This window comes from Copadichromis virginalis, linkage group LG2 (assembly GCF_057382275.1).
Source record: "Copadichromis virginalis isolate Kocher_CV1m ecotype Utaka linkage group LG2, C_Virginalis_male_GT1.1, whole genome shotgun sequence".
Taxonomy (NCBI): domain Eukaryota; kingdom Metazoa; phylum Chordata; class Actinopteri; order Cichliformes; family Cichlidae; genus Copadichromis; species Copadichromis virginalis.
In genome coordinates, this window is record NC_140619.1 from 28,378,830 (window position 1) to 28,396,476 (window position 17,647).

At 43.8% G+C, this 17,647-nt stretch overlaps 1 protein-coding gene across 2 annotated transcripts in view; it reads left to right on the top strand.

Moving 5' to 3' along the window:
• Positions 1-15,720, top strand: part of gabrb2a (gamma-aminobutyric acid type A receptor subunit beta2a) — a 33,210-nt gene extending 17,490 nt beyond the window's left edge. The window contains exons 5-10 of one of the 2 annotated variants that reach the window (XM_085477247.1): positions 3,825-3,907; positions 7,408-7,545; positions 7,760-7,912; positions 11,617-11,861; positions 12,331-12,471; positions 13,648-15,720. In XM_085477247.1, the coding sequence (XP_085333373.1) occupies positions 3,825-3,907; positions 7,408-7,545; positions 7,760-7,912; positions 11,617-11,861; positions 12,331-12,471; positions 13,648-14,004 (1,117 nt within the window). In that variant the 3' untranslated portion in view covers positions 14,005-15,720. The remainder of the gene's footprint in view (positions 1-3,824; positions 3,908-7,407; positions 7,546-7,759; positions 7,913-11,616; positions 11,862-12,330; positions 12,472-13,647) is intronic. The other variant, XM_085477255.1, reaches the window with a different exon arrangement.
• Positions 15,721-17,647: the final 1,927 nt, after the last annotated feature.

Genomic DNA, 17,647 nt, shown 5'->3' on the forward strand with positions numbered 1-17,647 from the left:
GGAGGAGCAGAAAATTACAACAGTGCTCCCAACTGTCACTTTAGAGCTCGGTTTGACTCTCGGGGAGAGGCAGTCTGATCTAATTACCCAGCCCCTGAAAAGGCTCAGCCAATAACACAGATACTGCCCAGGCTGCGAGGAAAAAACACACATATACACACACAACAGGAAAACACAAACTCCACTTAGCTTTTCATTTTATGCAGGAATGGAGGAAAAAATGAAAAAGAAATATAGACACCGAGTGCGTGACTCGTGCTGTATGTCGCTCCACATTGGCATACAGAGAGAGACTGAGCCGAAGAGGGAGAAAGAGACGTGAAGGTCAGACTTCATTCAAAATGGAGAAATTATTAGGATTCTCCCCACTCCCTCTCCACCCTCCCTCCTTTCTCTGTGAATATTGTAACTCCTTTTGTGTTGTGAGAGGACACATCCTTGTGCTTTGGAGACTGACGTCGTCTTCTGTCAGGCCAAGGAACGTTTCTGCTCTGCAGCTAAAATGCACAATGATATCCCGTGCGAATGCTGTCAATGGGATCACTTTTAGAGTTATCTCCTTCTGAAGTTACAGATCAGGCGAGAGGGAAACGTAGAAACCTCTTTATTTTTCCTGCTTTTTGATTGGATGTGCTCTGTGACCTGCCTGAGCAGGAAGAGACAATCCTGCATGTGTTAGCTCAGCTCAACATGGGCTCTCTATCCAAAATGGAGGAAGCTTCTCCATCTTAATTTAACTTCTGAAATGATCTTTCTATTTTTTTCTCCTGATGCCTGCATGCATGATAAAATGTCAGTTTAAGTAAGCCTGCACCAGGTTTGGAACCTGCAAAAATCCCCCTCTCATCTGTATTTTGGCCTCTTCTTCTCTGATGCTCCCTCGAAATGAGATTCTGTCTGGGAATTCGTGGTGGTTGTGTTATGTCCGTAAACAAGGTCATTTGGAATAAAGGTGCACAGGCCGCCTTAGGGGGGTCCACACACACACATATACAGAGAGAGAGAGCGCGCCTGGGTTGAACTGTTAGAGGAACATAGACAAAAAAAGAAAAAAACAGCCTTTTTTAGACTCTGTGTCCTATTAGCTCCGACGCAGAGCAAATGTAGCGTGTTTGATTCTGCGTGATCTGCGAGAGCATGGCCTTTCCGCCGGCAGGTTGGGATGAGCGAGAGACGGACCGGCTCTGATGTTGATGAAGAGCAAACAAGCCTGTGCTTCATGACAACTGCTGCTGCTGCTGCTGCTGCAGAGGTCCACAGCAGACTCTCTCTGCAGTGGAGATGACGAAGACGAGGAGGAGGAGGAGGAGATTCAAAGATGGGGAGGGAATCCTGCAGAGAGAAACCCTCGTCCTGCTTCTCCTGCGTGCTCATTATTTGCATTTTTGGGGTAATTGTTAGAGCAGGTTTTGGATGCTCTAGCTCAGCCGGGTGGGGTGGGGGGTGCAGAAGCAGTTCTTGATCAGCCGTGCGGAGTCTCAGACGAGAAAGCTGTGAGACTTCTGCTGATGATGTAGGTGGGCTATAAATAGGCTGTTATTTTTACCCCTGCCATTTTGGCCTCATTTCTGCTTTTCCCCTGTGTTTCCTCTGTGCCACCGCGATGATTTAGTGATGGCGATGGCGATGATGGTGAGTGATGAGTGCCCGGCTATGCGAGCACAACATCCTGGGAAGTTGTGGCCATAAAAAAGGGGTAAACTAGGACAGAAATGAGCCTCCTGTTTTAATCCCCCAGTGCACCATGGCCCTGCTAACTGGCTCTTACATAAGAGCCCAGAGAGCAAGAAAAAAGGAGGCAGAGACGGAGAGAGCCCGAGTGTGTGAAAGAAGACTCTGCAGCTCGAAAAAATGAAATCCCAAACTTGCCAGCCTCGGCCTGAGGGAGCTGAACATCTTATGCAGAAAGATTTCAAATAAAGTTTGCTCTTAATTATTAAAGACAAGGCGCTCTTAAAGATGCATCTGTAGATGTGATGAAGTTAACCGAGAGAAGGCATTGTGATTGTATTTTTTTATTGCCATAGTGTCCCCGCAGCTCCACGGGACCACGTTCTCAATCTCAAAGCAGCAGCGATTTGAAAAATGTGTGAACTAAGAACATTTTTTTGCCCATTTCTATTCATGTTTAAAACATTTACAGGCTTTCAGGAGATGACAATGCACACCAAACAATATACATTTCAGCACTTTGTCATAAATTTTTTTCCCATGGTAGCACTTCCATTATGATTTTATAAATAGTGGAATGACGTAAAGTCTTTGATTTATCAAAATAAGCAAATCCAGACACCACTGCTTGTGTTTTTTAATGGTAAACAACAGATTTTTTTTATTATTTAATATTTATTGTCCCTGATTTATAAAATTGCATATCCTCCTGAGGCCCAATTTCTGAACAGAGATGTGCAAAGGTGACCCTCATAAGCCCTCAAATAAGGACAGCGGGTTTGTTTTACAGCTTAACACTGTAAAATGATCATCATGAAGCCTTTTTGTTCACATCACCTCTCTTATAAGGACAGTTTACCTTTCATTTATTTTTGTATTAGTTCAAATTCAGTGATAAGCAGCAAGATTCATTTGTTCCCATTACAAACACTGTATTTCACAAAATGGTGAAACTGAAGAAATAAAGAATAAAAGGACATATGAACTAATATATTGATGGAAAGTGCAATTATGAATAAAGACAAATTATGATTGTGCGACACTGAGGGATCCTTGTTGTTGAACTTAATGTCCAATGAATGTAAAGTGTAAATGTAGCATGACTTTTACTGGATGATCTGGCTACTCAGTGACCTTTTTCATTGCCACGTACGAATGAATGGACCGCTAACACAATAAATCGATGATGTGACCGTAATCAGCTGTGACAAGGAAAACCCGCGGTTATGACAAACACTTCAACCTATACTGGGAATTCTCCCACAGGCTGCTATTATTATTATTAATGGTCGCGTGACGCCATCATGTTTTATATCAATCAGTGTGTTTGTTTGTGCGTGTGTGTGAGGGGGTTCGTCTTACACGTCTACGCTAGATTTAGCCCCCATAGTTAGATTGTGTGGCCAGTCTCTCTCAGACAGCCTCAGGGGTTTGGTGCGGCCGGGTGCCAGCCCGTCTCAGCTCTGGCCAACTTGTCATCTATAACAGGAAGTGCGTCACCCTGACTGAACCTGTTGGATATGACTGGCCTGTGCTCGACGGCTCTTTTTTTAAGGAGCCCATTGACCAGACGTTGAACCCTGCTTTTTTTTTTTTTTTATCTCTTTATGGGATAAAAGTAAAACCAGCATAGTGTCCAAATTCCACACTTTGTTAAGTACAGTAATTACTAGCTTTAATAGTTTCCCAATCTTGTCATTAGAATAAAATATGCAGTAAATTTCATAATAAAAGCAGAAAAGAATTTCTCAATAAAAAGACATTGTTAGCATCAGCTTACGATTTATGGAGGCTTGAACTGAGGCTGATGTAAAAAGTGTGCTTTAACAAGAAGGAAACCAGACAGAACCAGGCTCCGGGAGCGCGGCCATCTGCCTCGGCCAGTTGGAATGGTTTCTCAGATTTGCCAAACAGCATCTGATTTTGAGTTAATCCTGATCCCCACATTTGATGGCATTTTCCATTTGAACCTATTATTTCCGGAAGAATGGCTTTCATGTCTGGTGCTCTTCAGGTTTGCCAACATCCTGCAGGGATGTTTACATTACTCTGCGCAGTGAAGGTCAAATAAAATGAACCCAGCCTGCTCGTGGCCGCCTCCACCTGTTTCTGCGTTGAATCCTATATTTCTTTATCCCTCTCTGTGTGTGTAGGATCACTACAACCGCAGCCTGCATGATGGACCTGCGCCGCTACCCTCTAGATGAGCAAAACTGCACCCTGGAGATCGAAAGCTGTAAGTACCGTTGTCCCTGACAACCAGCTCTCACACCCACACGAAGACATCGAATTAAAGAGATCCCACGTACGCATGCAGCTCGGAAAACCGTCCTGAAAACAGTCTGCCAGTCCAGTGGCACCGAGGTAGAAAGACAGTTGATAAGACAGGATGTAAAATGCTGAGAAAGGCTGATGAGATATCAAGAGATATGCATCAAGAAGAGGAACATCACTAATGGCTCAGTGACTGATAACATCCAGCCTAATTAATTCAACTGCTACTGCAGTGGCTTCCCAAGGCGAGGAGGAGCCTGATTAGGTCCAGTATTTCAGGAGGGTGCTGATAGTGGATGTTGTGTTCAGCTTTCTCGTGAAGCCGCCTCCATGTTTGTGAAGTACAAAGACTCAGTTTCACGTGGAGTTTGTAATTGTACGTGATCCGGTGCTCTCGAGTCAGGGGAGCGAGGAAAGAGAGGAGGAACGTGAGAGAGAAAGACGAGGTCCTCTGCGTGTATTATCTGGGTCCCCTAGGAGAAGGATTATGGGGCTGGGATGTGGTGTAGGCCCAGTCTTCCCGGGTTTGATCACACTATTGCCAGCAGCGTTAAGCAGCACAAAAACAGCGCGGGTCAGAACCACCCCCCCTCCCCCGCTGCTCCTCTCCCATTATGCTTGCCATCTCTCTCCCCATCACCCTCTCTTTCCGTTTCTCATCTCCTTTCTTCGCACGGTCTCATCCTCTTCTTTTTTTTCCCTCCCAGCCTTTTTATCTCTCTCTCCATCACTCATATGCTCTTTTTTTCTCTCCTCCTCTCTCAGGCAGAAATACACACACACACACACACACACACACACACACACACACACACACACACACACACAGCTCCAGTTTTGATCACCAGGCAGTATCTGCTCTCATATGGATTAACTGGCAACGGTTTTAACGTTGGAATCTCTTCATGCCAGAGCATGCTATTTTATTCAGACTAATGAGCCCAGAGAAGTCTCACTCCCCTTGATAAACTCAATGCATTTTTAACAGACACAAGTTTTAAAACCCCAGAAACCCCCGATACATCAGCGACTCACTGCTGCGGCTCAGGCCGTGGGACTCACGTGCTGCACTGAGGAAAAAAAAAAGAAAGCATTTCTTCCCCTCTAACACCAACTAATACGATCTGTTATGCACATATAAATGCTGACATACAGTATCCATGCACATCTTTGGCTCAGGCACCCTTCATATCAGTCTTGATAGACCAGGTTGAGTGCAGTGATGTAATGCACTAACAGAGACAATGGTCTGGAACGAATGGAGCTACAAACTAACTGAATGTACTGGCCATAAACTGCTCCCTTCATATTGAAAAAAAACTCCCCTCTACCAAATGACTCAACACCCCGCTGATCCCCAGCCTGACGTAGCCGATAAGAACTTAACCGAGCTGCACCTCAACAGCAGCATGGTACACTAATTGGGGTAATGCTGTGACGATAACGGTAGAGCTTATTTATCTGCTGGTGTGGAGTTCCAGCATCCACTGCTTTATGCTCTGCAGATGCATTCAGTATTCAGTGCCATAGTTTGCCCTGGCAAGAAAAGCTTTAATTAAAGAATAAGACTAATTTTAAACAAATATCGGAGAAGTTGGTGCTCCCTCTGCACCAGAGAGCTTCTGTGTTGCACTGATGGACATCCTTCTTCATTACTGTCATCACACACTGTGAGTTTGTTTTGAGTCGATCCCACGTACTTCATCCTGCTGCTGTGAATACTCACCAGAGCACCAAATGTGTTGCAGAACCTTAACAGATGCAGAATTTACTCCTGTTTGAGTAATATTGGCCATGAGCTACAGGACCCAGCTGTTTCGGGGGATTTCTTTTTTTTTTCTTTCAAACAAAAACAGCAACAAAAAAAAAGAAGAAGAAAGAAAGAAAATCTGTATTTGTGTGCCATTACCTTAACTGTCAGTGATGCAAGATGTTAAAACCACCCTAGAGACAGAGTTTCTTTCTTCCACAGCAGACACATCGCAGTAGGAAAAGCACAGGTATAAATAATATACCGAATGGTGGCTGTTGAGTTTCCTGACATTGTGCATGCAGGTTCGTGCAGAAGGAAGCCATTGCTGATATTATTAGTAACACCTGAGCTTCTCCAACTATGACAAATCAAAATGTCTGCTGTGAAAAAAAAAAGGCCTGTGGGTGAAGCCGGCTGCCTGTCCGACCAATAACAACCCGACGTGACTAACTTCACCTTCAGTGTCAGCGCCATAGCAACAAAGAATTTTGTGTTAATTTTTAAAAATCAAAGCCTCGGACTTTAATTATTCATCACATCTGAATAGGTCACTGCCTCTATTTTGAGCATGCGGCAGTCAAAGTGGAGCTTTGGAGTAGGGAGACGGCCATTCCCTGGGTGAGCACACGACGCCGCTCCGTTGACTGTAGCAGGATAAAGTTCAGACGAGAACATGTTTCTTGGTACATATACATGCTTCACACACAGAGAGTTGAAAATGCTGAGTGTTGATTAATTTTTTATATGCAGATAGGTTCCTTTGTCTCCATTCACGATGTGTGCAGCTATGTAGAAATTAGCTTCCTGCTTTAAAGTGCTGAAAAATAAACACGTTGTCAACCAGATAACTTCTTGCAGTTACACGAATTGTTTCAGGTTGATGGAAACAGGTTATGGAAACAAACCTGCAGTGAACCGGCAGCCACATATTTAGTGAGCGTCCCTCTGTTTCTTGTCCCGGTGACGGAGCTGAGAGACTTCTACTTCCTGCAAGTTCTTGAAATCACCAACAATCACCTCCTTCTTACGCTCATGATTAATTTTGAGTGACAAATGGATAAATGCATGTTTATAGAGATTACGCTTACACAAAGTTTGCCAGCAAATACTCAGAGCACCGCTCAAAGATTTCTGAGGGCTGTAGGTGTTTCTGTAATCTTCCCTGCTGTTTATAACCTTAAAATTTTAAAATGTGACAAGCCCCTAATGCAAAGATGGCCTCTGCAGCAGTGGCTGGATAAATGGGAGATCTTAAATGTGTGTTAGTTTAATGATCCTCACCCTAACCACAATCATAGAGATTTGTTTCTGCAGTGAGCGCCGCGGGCCTTTTCTCTGGCTTGTGGCTCTTAAAGTCAAATTGCAACACCTCCTTAAATTTTAAACACTTTAAATACTTTAAACCAAAAGTGATTTCATATTTTTAGAGCCCTAAAATGGCACCTTCATTCTATTTTCCAAGAAAGCATAAAATATGTTGTTAAATTTCCTGTTATTTAAAGTTCCTAATCATCTTATGACCCCTCAGATGTAATCAGAGTTGGTGACGGCTGCTGTGGATATTGCCAAGCATTAAGTATAGTTAAGGGCAAAGACAGACAAAACCGCAGACGACTTTTAACATTACAGCACTTTGCTGTGATATATTATAGAGCATTAATGGATGGTGATAATGTTTCTCTAAGTGTCCTGGCTTTTTTCCCCTGCAGATGGATACACCACAGATGATATTGAGTTTTACTGGCGAGGTGGAGACGGCGCAGTGTCCGGCGTGGACAGGATAGAGCTGCCTCAGTTCTCGATCGTCGACTACAAACTCATCTCCAAGAACGTCGTCTTCTCCACAGGTGCGCAGAAGCTTCACTGGGTTTTGCAGGTTTTAATTAGCATAAGCTGCTGTGTTAACAATTTTTTGGCCTTTTATTTTTAACATAAAATCGACAGTCAGTATTAGAGAGAGAGTGTATGCGACAGGCTCGCTTGCGTCAAGGAAAATGTATTTGGTGTCACTGAGGAAACTCTATTTCTATCCCACTTCCTCTGCTCCTTTGCCTCCTTCAGGTTCCTACCCCCGCCTGTCCCTCAGCTTTAAATTGAAGAGGAACATTGGTTACTTCATCCTGCAGACATACATGCCTTCCATCCTGATTACCATCCTCTCCTGGGTCTCCTTCTGGATCAACTACGATGCATCGGCTGCCAGAGTGGCCCTGGGTAGGATCGGCTCGCTTCTGCTCAGCGCTGACCCTCAGAAATAACCCAGAGCCAAATGATAGCAGAGCATGAAAAGAGCCATTTAACATACATTATTATGCTCAGGATTTCTGCATTATTGTGTCTGTGGCGAGCCTGATGTTTTCCCTGTATTTTCTCAGCGTTTACTTTTTTTCCTCATTAGCTCTAAGCACAGTGAGTGATAGCAGTGTGTGATAGGCTGCCTGGCTAAATGTCTGTTGTTCAGAGATGACTATATGCATGAGTCATGCAGAGCGAGAGGCACTGCAGCTCGACCTTGAAGTGTGCTGTCTTTCTCTCATCCTGTCTGTCTTTTGGAGCCTCTCGCTGGCCGGAGATCGCAGCTTATCAGAGCCCGAGCGCAGCTGTATTTGTTTAAATGCACCGTGCACTTTGGAGCTCACGCTCTCACGCCAATGTCAAACTGGCACGTCGGTAGCTTTTGCGTTTTGCGCGTCTCTTTCTTGTCACACACCGTTTGTTTTTTCGGAAGTGGGGACGGCTGGCAGGTCAGAGTCCCAGACGGTGCGTTTAGAGGGTAACGTGATTTAAAGATGTCCCGTCCCCCCCCCCTCCCCGCTCTGCTCTCAGCGTCCTAACCAAAAGAGAACAAGTGCAGCCAATGGGGAGACGAGGCTCCGTGCTACAGTGACAGTGCTGGCTGCCGGGTTATTTATAATACGTGTGAATCTGACCAAATGCAGATTGTGCAGGCAGATGACTAATGTATCAAACACAATGTGTACATGTCAGGAAAGCAGGTGAATCGTGCTGTGACTAACAACAGATGTTTACAGTGGCAATGTGGCCCTTTTTTTTTAAAGCCTACAGTTTGTTCCATCATCATTGGTTGCACGACGGGATGTAAGCTATCGCAGTCTCAGGTGTTTTTTTTAATCCATGTGGACTCACATTCTCTCAAATTTGACTGCTTGTGTTCATTAAACACTATACATTGTACAGCATAAGAGCAAATGCACATGTTCCCGAGCACGTATACTTTGGAGATGAGCATCTGAGCTCAGTTAGTTTGATGCTGGGGCAAATTCCAGCGAAGCGAGAAAGACATCTGTGTTCATTCATTATGCACTGCCTCTATAGTAGATCCTCAGTTGTAAGCAGCTTATATAAAATGCAGAGTTATGGCATCAGATGCAGAAAACTGTGCAGTTTGTTGCCTAAAACCAGTGGAATAAAATGGCAGACAGTAGCTATAGTGCACCATAGCCTGCACAGGGAATGACTCACCTATAGACTTGGGCAGAGCGGTGCTTTGGGCCAAACGCTAACATCAGCATGTTAAGCTCTGCATGCTAATGTGACCACACTGATGACTAACATCAAATTTAAAGGGTTCATCGTGGTAGTATTAGTATTAAGGTGCTAAATAATCAGGCCTCATCTTATCTTAAAGACCTGATAGTATTGTATCACCCAAATAGAGCACTTTGCTCTCATACTGCTAGTTTACTTGTGGTTTCTAGAGTATTAAAAGGTAGAAAGGGGGAAAAGCCGTCAGCTTTCAGGCCCCTCTTTTGTGGAATCAGCTCCCAGTTTGGATTTGTGAGACGGACACTATCACTGCTTTTAAGATTAGGCTTAAAACTTTCCTTTTTTGATAAACATATACAGTGGGGCAAAAAAGTATTTAGTCAGCCACCGATTGTGCAAGTTCCCCCACTTAAAATGATGACAGAGGTCAGTAATTTGCACCAGAGGTACACTTCAACTGTGAGAGACAGAATGTGAAAAAAAAATCCATGAATCCACATGGTAGGATTTGTAAAGAATTTATTCGTAAATCAGGGTGGAAAATAAGTATTTGGTCAATAACAAAAATACAACTCAATACTTTGTAACATAACCTTTGTTGGCAATAACAGAGGTCAAACGTTTACTATAGGTCTTTACCAGGTTTGCACACACAGTAGCTGGTATTTTGGCCCATTCCTCCATGCAGATCTTCTCGAGAGCAGTGATGTTTTGGGGCTGTCGCCGAGCAACACGGACTTTCAACTCCCGCCACAGATTTTCTATGGGGTTGAGGTCTGGAGACTGTTTTGGCTCAAAATCTCACGATACATGGCCCCATTCATTCTGTCCTTAACACGGATCAGTCGTCCTGTCCCCTTGGCAGAAAAACAGCCCCATAGCATGATGTTTCCACCGCCATGCTTCACAGTAGGTATGGTGTTCTTGGGATGCAACTCAGTATTCTTCTTCCTCCAAACACGACGAGTTGAGTTTATACCAAAAAGTTCTACTTTGGTTTCATCTGACCACATGACATTCTCCCAATCCTCTGCTGTATCATCCATCTGCTCTCTGGCAAACTTCAGACGGGCCTGGACATGCACTGGCTTCAGCAGCGGAACACGTCTGGCACTGCGGGATTTGATTCCCTGCCGTTGTAGTGTGTTACTGATGGTGACCTTTGTTACTTTGGTCCCAGCTCTCTGCAGGTCATTCACCAGGTCCCCCCGTGTGGTTCTGGGATCTTTGCTCACCGTTCTCATGATCATTTTGACCCCACGGGATGAGATCTTGCGTGGAGCCCCAGATCGAGGGAGATTATCAGTGGTCTTGTATGTCTTCCATTTTCTGATGATTGCTCCCACAGTTGATTTTTTCACACCAAGCTGCTTGCCTATTGTAGATTCACTCTTCCCAGTCTGGTGCAGGTCTACAATACTTTTCCTGGTGTCCTTCGAAAGCTCTTTGGTCTTGGCCATGGCGGAGTTTGGAGTCTGACTGTTTGAGGCTGTGGACAGGTGTCTTTTATACAGATGATGAGTTCAAACAGGTGCCATTCATACAGGTAACGAGTGGGGGACAGAAAAGCTTCTTACAGAAGACGTTACAGGTCTGTGAGAGCCAGAGATTTTCCTTGTTTGAGGTGACCAAATACTTATTTTCCACCCTAATTTACGAATAAATTCTTTACAAATCCTACCATGTGAATTCATGGAATTTTTTTTTTCACATTCTGTCTCTCACAGTTGAAGTGTACCTCTGGTGAAAATTACTGACCTCTGTCATCATTTTAAGTGGGGGAACTTGCACAATCGGTGGCTGACTAAATACTTTTTTGCCCCACTGTAGTTCGTGCTGGATCAGGTGACTCTAAATCCTCCCTTAGTTACGCTGCAGTAGGTCTAGGCTGCTTTGGGCTTCCCATGATGCACTTTGTTTCTTGCCTTGCTCACTCATTATGTGTTTATAAACCACTCTGTGTTTTATCATTAGTTAATATTAATCTCTGGCTCTCCTCTACAGTGTGTTTTTTGTCCTGTCTCCCTCCCCCCAACCAGTCGCAGCAGATAGCTGCCCCTCTCTGAGCCTGGTGCTACTGGAGGTTTCTTCCTGTTAAAAGGGAGTTTTTCCTTCCCACTGTTTCCAAGTGCTTGCTCAAAGGGGGCAGTTTGACTGTTGGGATTTTCTCTGTATTATTGTATGGTCTTTACCTTACAGTATAAAGCACCTCAAGGCAACTCGTAAATAAATAAATAAAATTTGATTTTAAAGCTCTTAAAGCTTTAAATTCTAGACAGAAATCTGGATGAAGCACAAAAGTGATTATCATTATAACAGTTGAATATTGCGACTAAACTTCACTAACACCTGACACAAAACATCACATGCGGGGCTTTTGTCTCTGAAACTGTGACTCTGCTGATGTCCAGGGATCACCACGGTGCTGACCATGACCACCATCAACACCCACTTGCGAGAGACGCTCCCCAAGATCCCCTACGTGAAGGCTATTGACATGTACCTGATGGGGTGCTTTGTCTTTGTCTTCCTGGCCCTGCTGGAGTACGCCTTCGTCAACTACATCTTCTTCGGCCAGGGCCCCCAGCGACAGAAGAAGGCGGCCGAGAAAGCAGCCACCGCCAATAACGAGAAGCTGAGACCCGACCCCAACAAGGTACGTGCGCGAGCCGAGCTCCTCCAAAGGTATCCGTGTTGTCAGTTAATGTGCGTGTTTGTTTCTGTGCGAGAAAATTACCTCTTCTCCTTTCAAGGTCAATGTGATGCTGTGATCAATGCTTGATATCCTTTACCAGCACTCTTTACTCCTGCTCTAGCTCTCCATTTCTCACTGGTTTAGCCCTGTGTATCAACTTTATTACTCAGCTAGGATCTGAAAGAGTGAATGCAGAAGCAATGACTGGCTTATACTTTATCTCCATATTTCTGTGTCTCCCAAAGGGCAAGGCGCCTCGGAAAAATCACTGGCTGTGGTGCCAAAGCCTTCTCTTTAAATTTTATTCAGCTGCTAAAGTTAGCAAGAACAACGGCAGCATAAGGAAAAAGAAATCAAACACCCTTTCCTTCTGAGTGTGGCAAGCTACGATTTCCCCCTAAGTAACAGTGCTGATTTTGTATGCTTGCAGTGGCTGGTGGGAAATGTAGTTCAGAGAGATGATGCTCTGTATGCCAGAATGAAACAGAGGGAAATTGACGCATATGACTCGATGTGGGATCCCATCTTTGTGGACGATGCCGCATTAGGACTAGGCGAGCAAAGAAATAAGGTACTGGAGGTTTTGAAAGTCAAAACTAACAATGTCATCAATCTGAATCAATCCAGATCAGAGGAAAATGCTGTAGTTTTTTTGTGCATTTCTTTGATTTTTTATAGATTTTTTAAGGCAACCTTGATCATCACTCCCACCATTGTGTTTTTTTCCCTCTCTTGGTTTGCTCTTCATGCATTTTCCTGACAAACATGGCTTAGCAGTTTGATTTCTGCAGGCATTAATTTAATCTTAACTTGGGCTGTACATCTGAATTAATAGGAAATGAGAACAAGAGAAATGAAAACATCAGTAGCTCCTCTTAAGATAATATCATCTAGACCGAAATACTGTATCTCTAAGGTGACTGATTAATCTCTTGAAACTAAGTGAAGCAATTGAAAAGAAAACAAAAGCAAAGAGAAAAAAAAAGCATCTCCAGATAAGAGAAAGAAATCATTTGCAGTTTGATGAAAAGCTCCAACTAAGTGGCTTCGCTTTAAACCCCCTAAAAAAAAATCAACAAAATGCATCAGGCTGACATTTACAGCAGGACGGGATTGGATTATTGGGATGTTTTTCCTCAGAAGTCAGGCTATGGATGAAGAAATGTTGATCCGAATTCACTTCCCACAACGTCTTTCCTGACCTGCCCTGAACCTTTTAGCCTCTCCTCCATCTTTGCAAAGTCCTTTACAGTTTCTCTCAACCTTCTCCTGTCACATTTTCCTTTTCCTTTGCTTTTCTCTTTTCTGTTTTTGTTCAGTTTGTCTTGTGAATCGACAGAATTTTAACCACACGCTGGTTGAAATTCTGACATGGCAATGAAGGTTTCTCCATGAGAATTAAGTTTGTGGAGTGCGTTGTGCTTTTCCAGGAGTGTTATCTCATAGTCTTGTGGTTGTATTGTCACTCAGATAATGACGACAGATGATCAATGATTTATTTAGAGCTTTTTTTAAAATGCTTAAAATCTTTTCTTCACTGTAAGTAACACGATTTTTGACTCATTTGCATTACCCATTCTAGCACCCCATCAGTGTTTTTACACAGTAAACTGCATAATTATCATTACAACTTCAATTATAATTTTGCTAGACGTAGACTGAACGCTCCAAAATTTCCTCCCTGGCAGTAACTTCTCATGGCTGCGCCTGTTTTGTTTTGTTTTGTTTTGTTTGCACCTTCACACAGATGACCCCCGACGACAACATCCTCTTCAGCACCTTGGAGATGAAGAATGAGATGGGCGGCGCCGGGGATCTGTCCCGGGGCCTCGGAGCACCCGGAGACCCCCGCAACACCATGCTGGCCTATGATAGCTCGACGCTGCAGTACCGCAGGGCAGCCATGGCACGCCAGAACTATGGCCACAGCGCCTTGGAGCGCCACGCCCAGAAGAAGTCGCGCCTACGGAGACGGGCTTCCCAGCTCAAGGTGAACATCCCAGACCTGTCTGACGTGAACTCTATTGACAAGTGGTCCAGGATGATCTTCCCCACTGTCTTCTCCTTCTTCAACGTGGTCTACTGGCTTTACTACGTCCATTAAACCGAGCCGGCTCGCGGCAGGCATGTAAAGAAAGAGGGAAGAAGGGGAGGAGGGAAAAAATAAGAGGAGATGAGAGAGAGGATGTGTGTGAGAGAGAGAATGTGAGATGAACAGTGCACCGACTTTTTTTAGGTGGTTCGTTTTAGAGAAAATACGGAGATACAAAAGACTTTTAGACGGACTGCAGCAGCACCCAACACTTCAGTCGGCAGTGACTCTTTTAGGATTTGGGAAACACCTTCAAATCGACTGTCAAGCTCTTGAGAAAAGAAGAGAGAGTTTTAAAAAGACAGAAACGGTGCCTGTTCCAGAATTTCAATATATCACTAATATTTGTCATTCGTAGCTTACTCTCTGTGGATCAAATATTTATGCTTGTGTTTGCATATACTTTTAAGGATTTCTTTTGTTTAGTATCTATTTACTTCGTAGCCGAGCTGTCTGCATCCAGGAAAGCTTTATAAATGATTTTAAAGGAGTCATCCTTGGATAGTCTATTTTCCTATAATTATTGTATATCAAAAACATCCTTTAAAAGCATGCTTATGTTTGATTTCATTTGCATCTCACGATGATGATGATGATGATGATGATGGAGTGCAAAGCATTTTTAGTTGTGCTAGTAGAGGTTGTCCTGTCAGCTAACGTTTGCAGCTTTGGCTTAGCACGACTCACCTGGGTGGATTGTTTTGAGCGTCGCTGGATGGGAACAGGTGGACAGCAGGGGGCGTGCTCTTCTCTGGATGTCTATGTGGGGCTTTCGTGGTGGCAACACTCAACAGGAAAAGCTTGCTGTGTGCCGAAAGAAGAGTGGACACTGAAGCTTCAGCCAAGTTTCTGTTTTCGCTTTTGCTGATGGAATCGAATCCATTTCACCACGCGTGTTTATTTCTTCTTCTTTTCTTTTTCTCGTTTGTTTTGTTTGACTTAACTTGACTCCCTAAACTTTCCGCCATCACGCAAGGAGCTCGAGAGGCTTGAAACGGCTTCAACGCAACCTAGGCTGCTGTGGGGACTTTGAGCTGAGTTTCATTGCAACCAGACTTGCTGCATAAATATGGCAATCCACAATCCATCATTATCAGTAGAATTGAATGATAGAAGTATGATGCGTTCCATTGTGCTTATAGGTTTCTGTTTTGAAAAAAATGTAGATAAACATAAAGTCATATTTAAAGAAAAACAGATGATTCATTTTTATAAACCAGTACTCACATTATTGTGTAAATATTATGGATTTATTCTATTTAAATGGGTCTTCGTTGTTGTTTTTGCAGTTGAATTACAGATCAAATGTTCCATTCAGTCGAGAAAATAAAAAGATAACGAAAAAAGAAAAGAGCAATTTAACTGAGGATAAAAAAAAAGAAAGAAAAAGAAAACACAATTCACAACTTTGCTGACTCTGTACCTTTTGGGATTTTCTCTCTTTTTTTCTTTTTAATGGACTCTTAAAAGCATCTACTTGCTGAAACTAAAGCACTTCCAGACACCAGTGACTTTTGGGTCAATGTTTTGCTCTCCGGAAATGGCTTAACAAGGACCCCACTATCCAGGCATTGAAGTCAGGCATATTTTGTACAAAGTTTCTGTAAATTCCAATTGTAATATTTCATAATGACTGTAAATATCTTGTGTAATGATTGTCAGCAATTATGAAGATGTATCTAAATTCAATTAAAACTCAATTCAGTCTATCACTTCAACAACAGAGTACATGGGTGGCAGTTTTATGTGTCCTGCATGAATGAGAGCCTGATTACTGACTGTCTGAGCTGCATGGCTGATTGAGTGTCTGCATGAGCGAATGAACAACTGAGCCCAGCACGGGGAATGAGTAGGCATATGAGAGGAGCAAATGTAGGGGGTGAAAAGAGAGTCGAGAGTGCTGCAGCTGGGACTATTGGCTGCATAATGGATGGAGTGGAGGAGTTGGAGTGAGAGGCTGTGGCGGTGGTCTAGGCTGGCTGTGATGGGCTTGGCTGGGGTTTGAGCGGGGCTAAGCTTAACCCGGGCCTCAGGGGGGGCATTAACGCAGAGAGCCATAGATATGGAGGCACTCTGCAGACTCGACTGTGGCCCTCTGGCTGAAGCCACGAAGAGAAAGAAAATAAAGGACAAGAAAGAGAACGAGCCATCCATGCAGCCATCCGTGCCACGACCTCTCGCTGCATCCTCCCCCGTCACGCAGCAAAAGCGAGTGCACTCTGCGTGCACTGGCTGACCACTTAAATGGATGCTGGTGAATATTTAATGGTGCAAAACACTGAATATTTATTATTTAAAGCAGGATTTTGTTCTAGTGTGAAGCTAATGTCTGGGTTTTAAGCTTAGGAAAGTGAGGAAATAACTGGTGAATATCAAAAAAATCAGGCAAAAAATGCAGATGAAAATGCACAGAAAACCAAATTATCAACCAAAGATTTCTGTCACTAAGCTCTGGAAAATAGAGGACAAAAAAACAGCGAGGCTGAGAGAGCATCATCTTTGAGTGTTTTGTAGTTGCTGTTTGTTTATGAGAAAAAAAGGGGAACTACGTTTTACGTTTGAATAGGACTCTGCATGTGTGAAGCTGCTGGGAGTAAAAAGAAAAACTATCTCAAAAGGCAAATTGGTGTAAAAACTGATGTAATGTGACATGTAACCTTGTTCCTCCATGCATCGCTAAAAAAGCAGCTCTACACGACTGTTGCCCGCTCAGTATAACAGATGTATTATCTCACTACAGAAGACAGATGGTTTGTGCTAAATTGGCCCTCTCTCCCTCTCTTTCTCTTTTTCAAAAAAGGGCATTAGTGTTGTCATGTAAGGGGGGGGGGGGGGGGGGGGGTGGATGAAAGGCAGATGCTTTCTACTTTGTTGTGTTTCCATGTCACTGGCATAATTAGTAATGCACAGACCTCTGTTCTGTGGAATCTGGTGTGTGCGTGTTGTTGTTCCAAGACCGTGTTTGTTACTGTGTGTGTGTGTGTGGATTCACAGCTGCGCCACTGTGAAAGTCGGTGTGCCAGCCAAGCCAAACCCAGCCAGAGCTGACTGGGACGGGTGAGAGGGTGAGTCTGCCGCACTCCCTTAATGCTACACCCAAAGCCACCCCCCTCCTCGCTGTAAACATATTTGATGGAAAAACACGCTGAGCTCCCCGGTGAAGCTGAATTGTGTCATCTGTTCTGTAACAAAATAAATCACCTGCGAGGTCATGCGTGGCATCCTTACTGTGTGTAAAATACTACATATAGATTTACTGCAGTCACTATAAATATGCCTGAAGTTTAAATTTAAGCACGTTAAACGACTGACCCGGTGCAAATCAGGCCTCCTTAAACAGGTTTGGCAGACTGCTTTGGAAAAGACAACATATGTCAACATGAGGAAGTGGAAAGCATCCTACATGCTTGCCATCTGTGCAAGAGGCTGCTTTGCTGTAGTCCATCAAACATAGACTCGCACACATGCATGTGAGCAGTTCCGCTCACAGACTCCTGCATGATTAACGCCATCAAAGTTCCAGCTCTCGACACGCCCGTCCGGAAAATTCTGCATCTGTCCTCCTAAAGCGGTGACAAGAAGTCACCTGTGAAGCTTCTGTTGCTGACCTCTGACCTTTCTGCAGAGACAGCAGACCATGAGCATTGGAATTTTT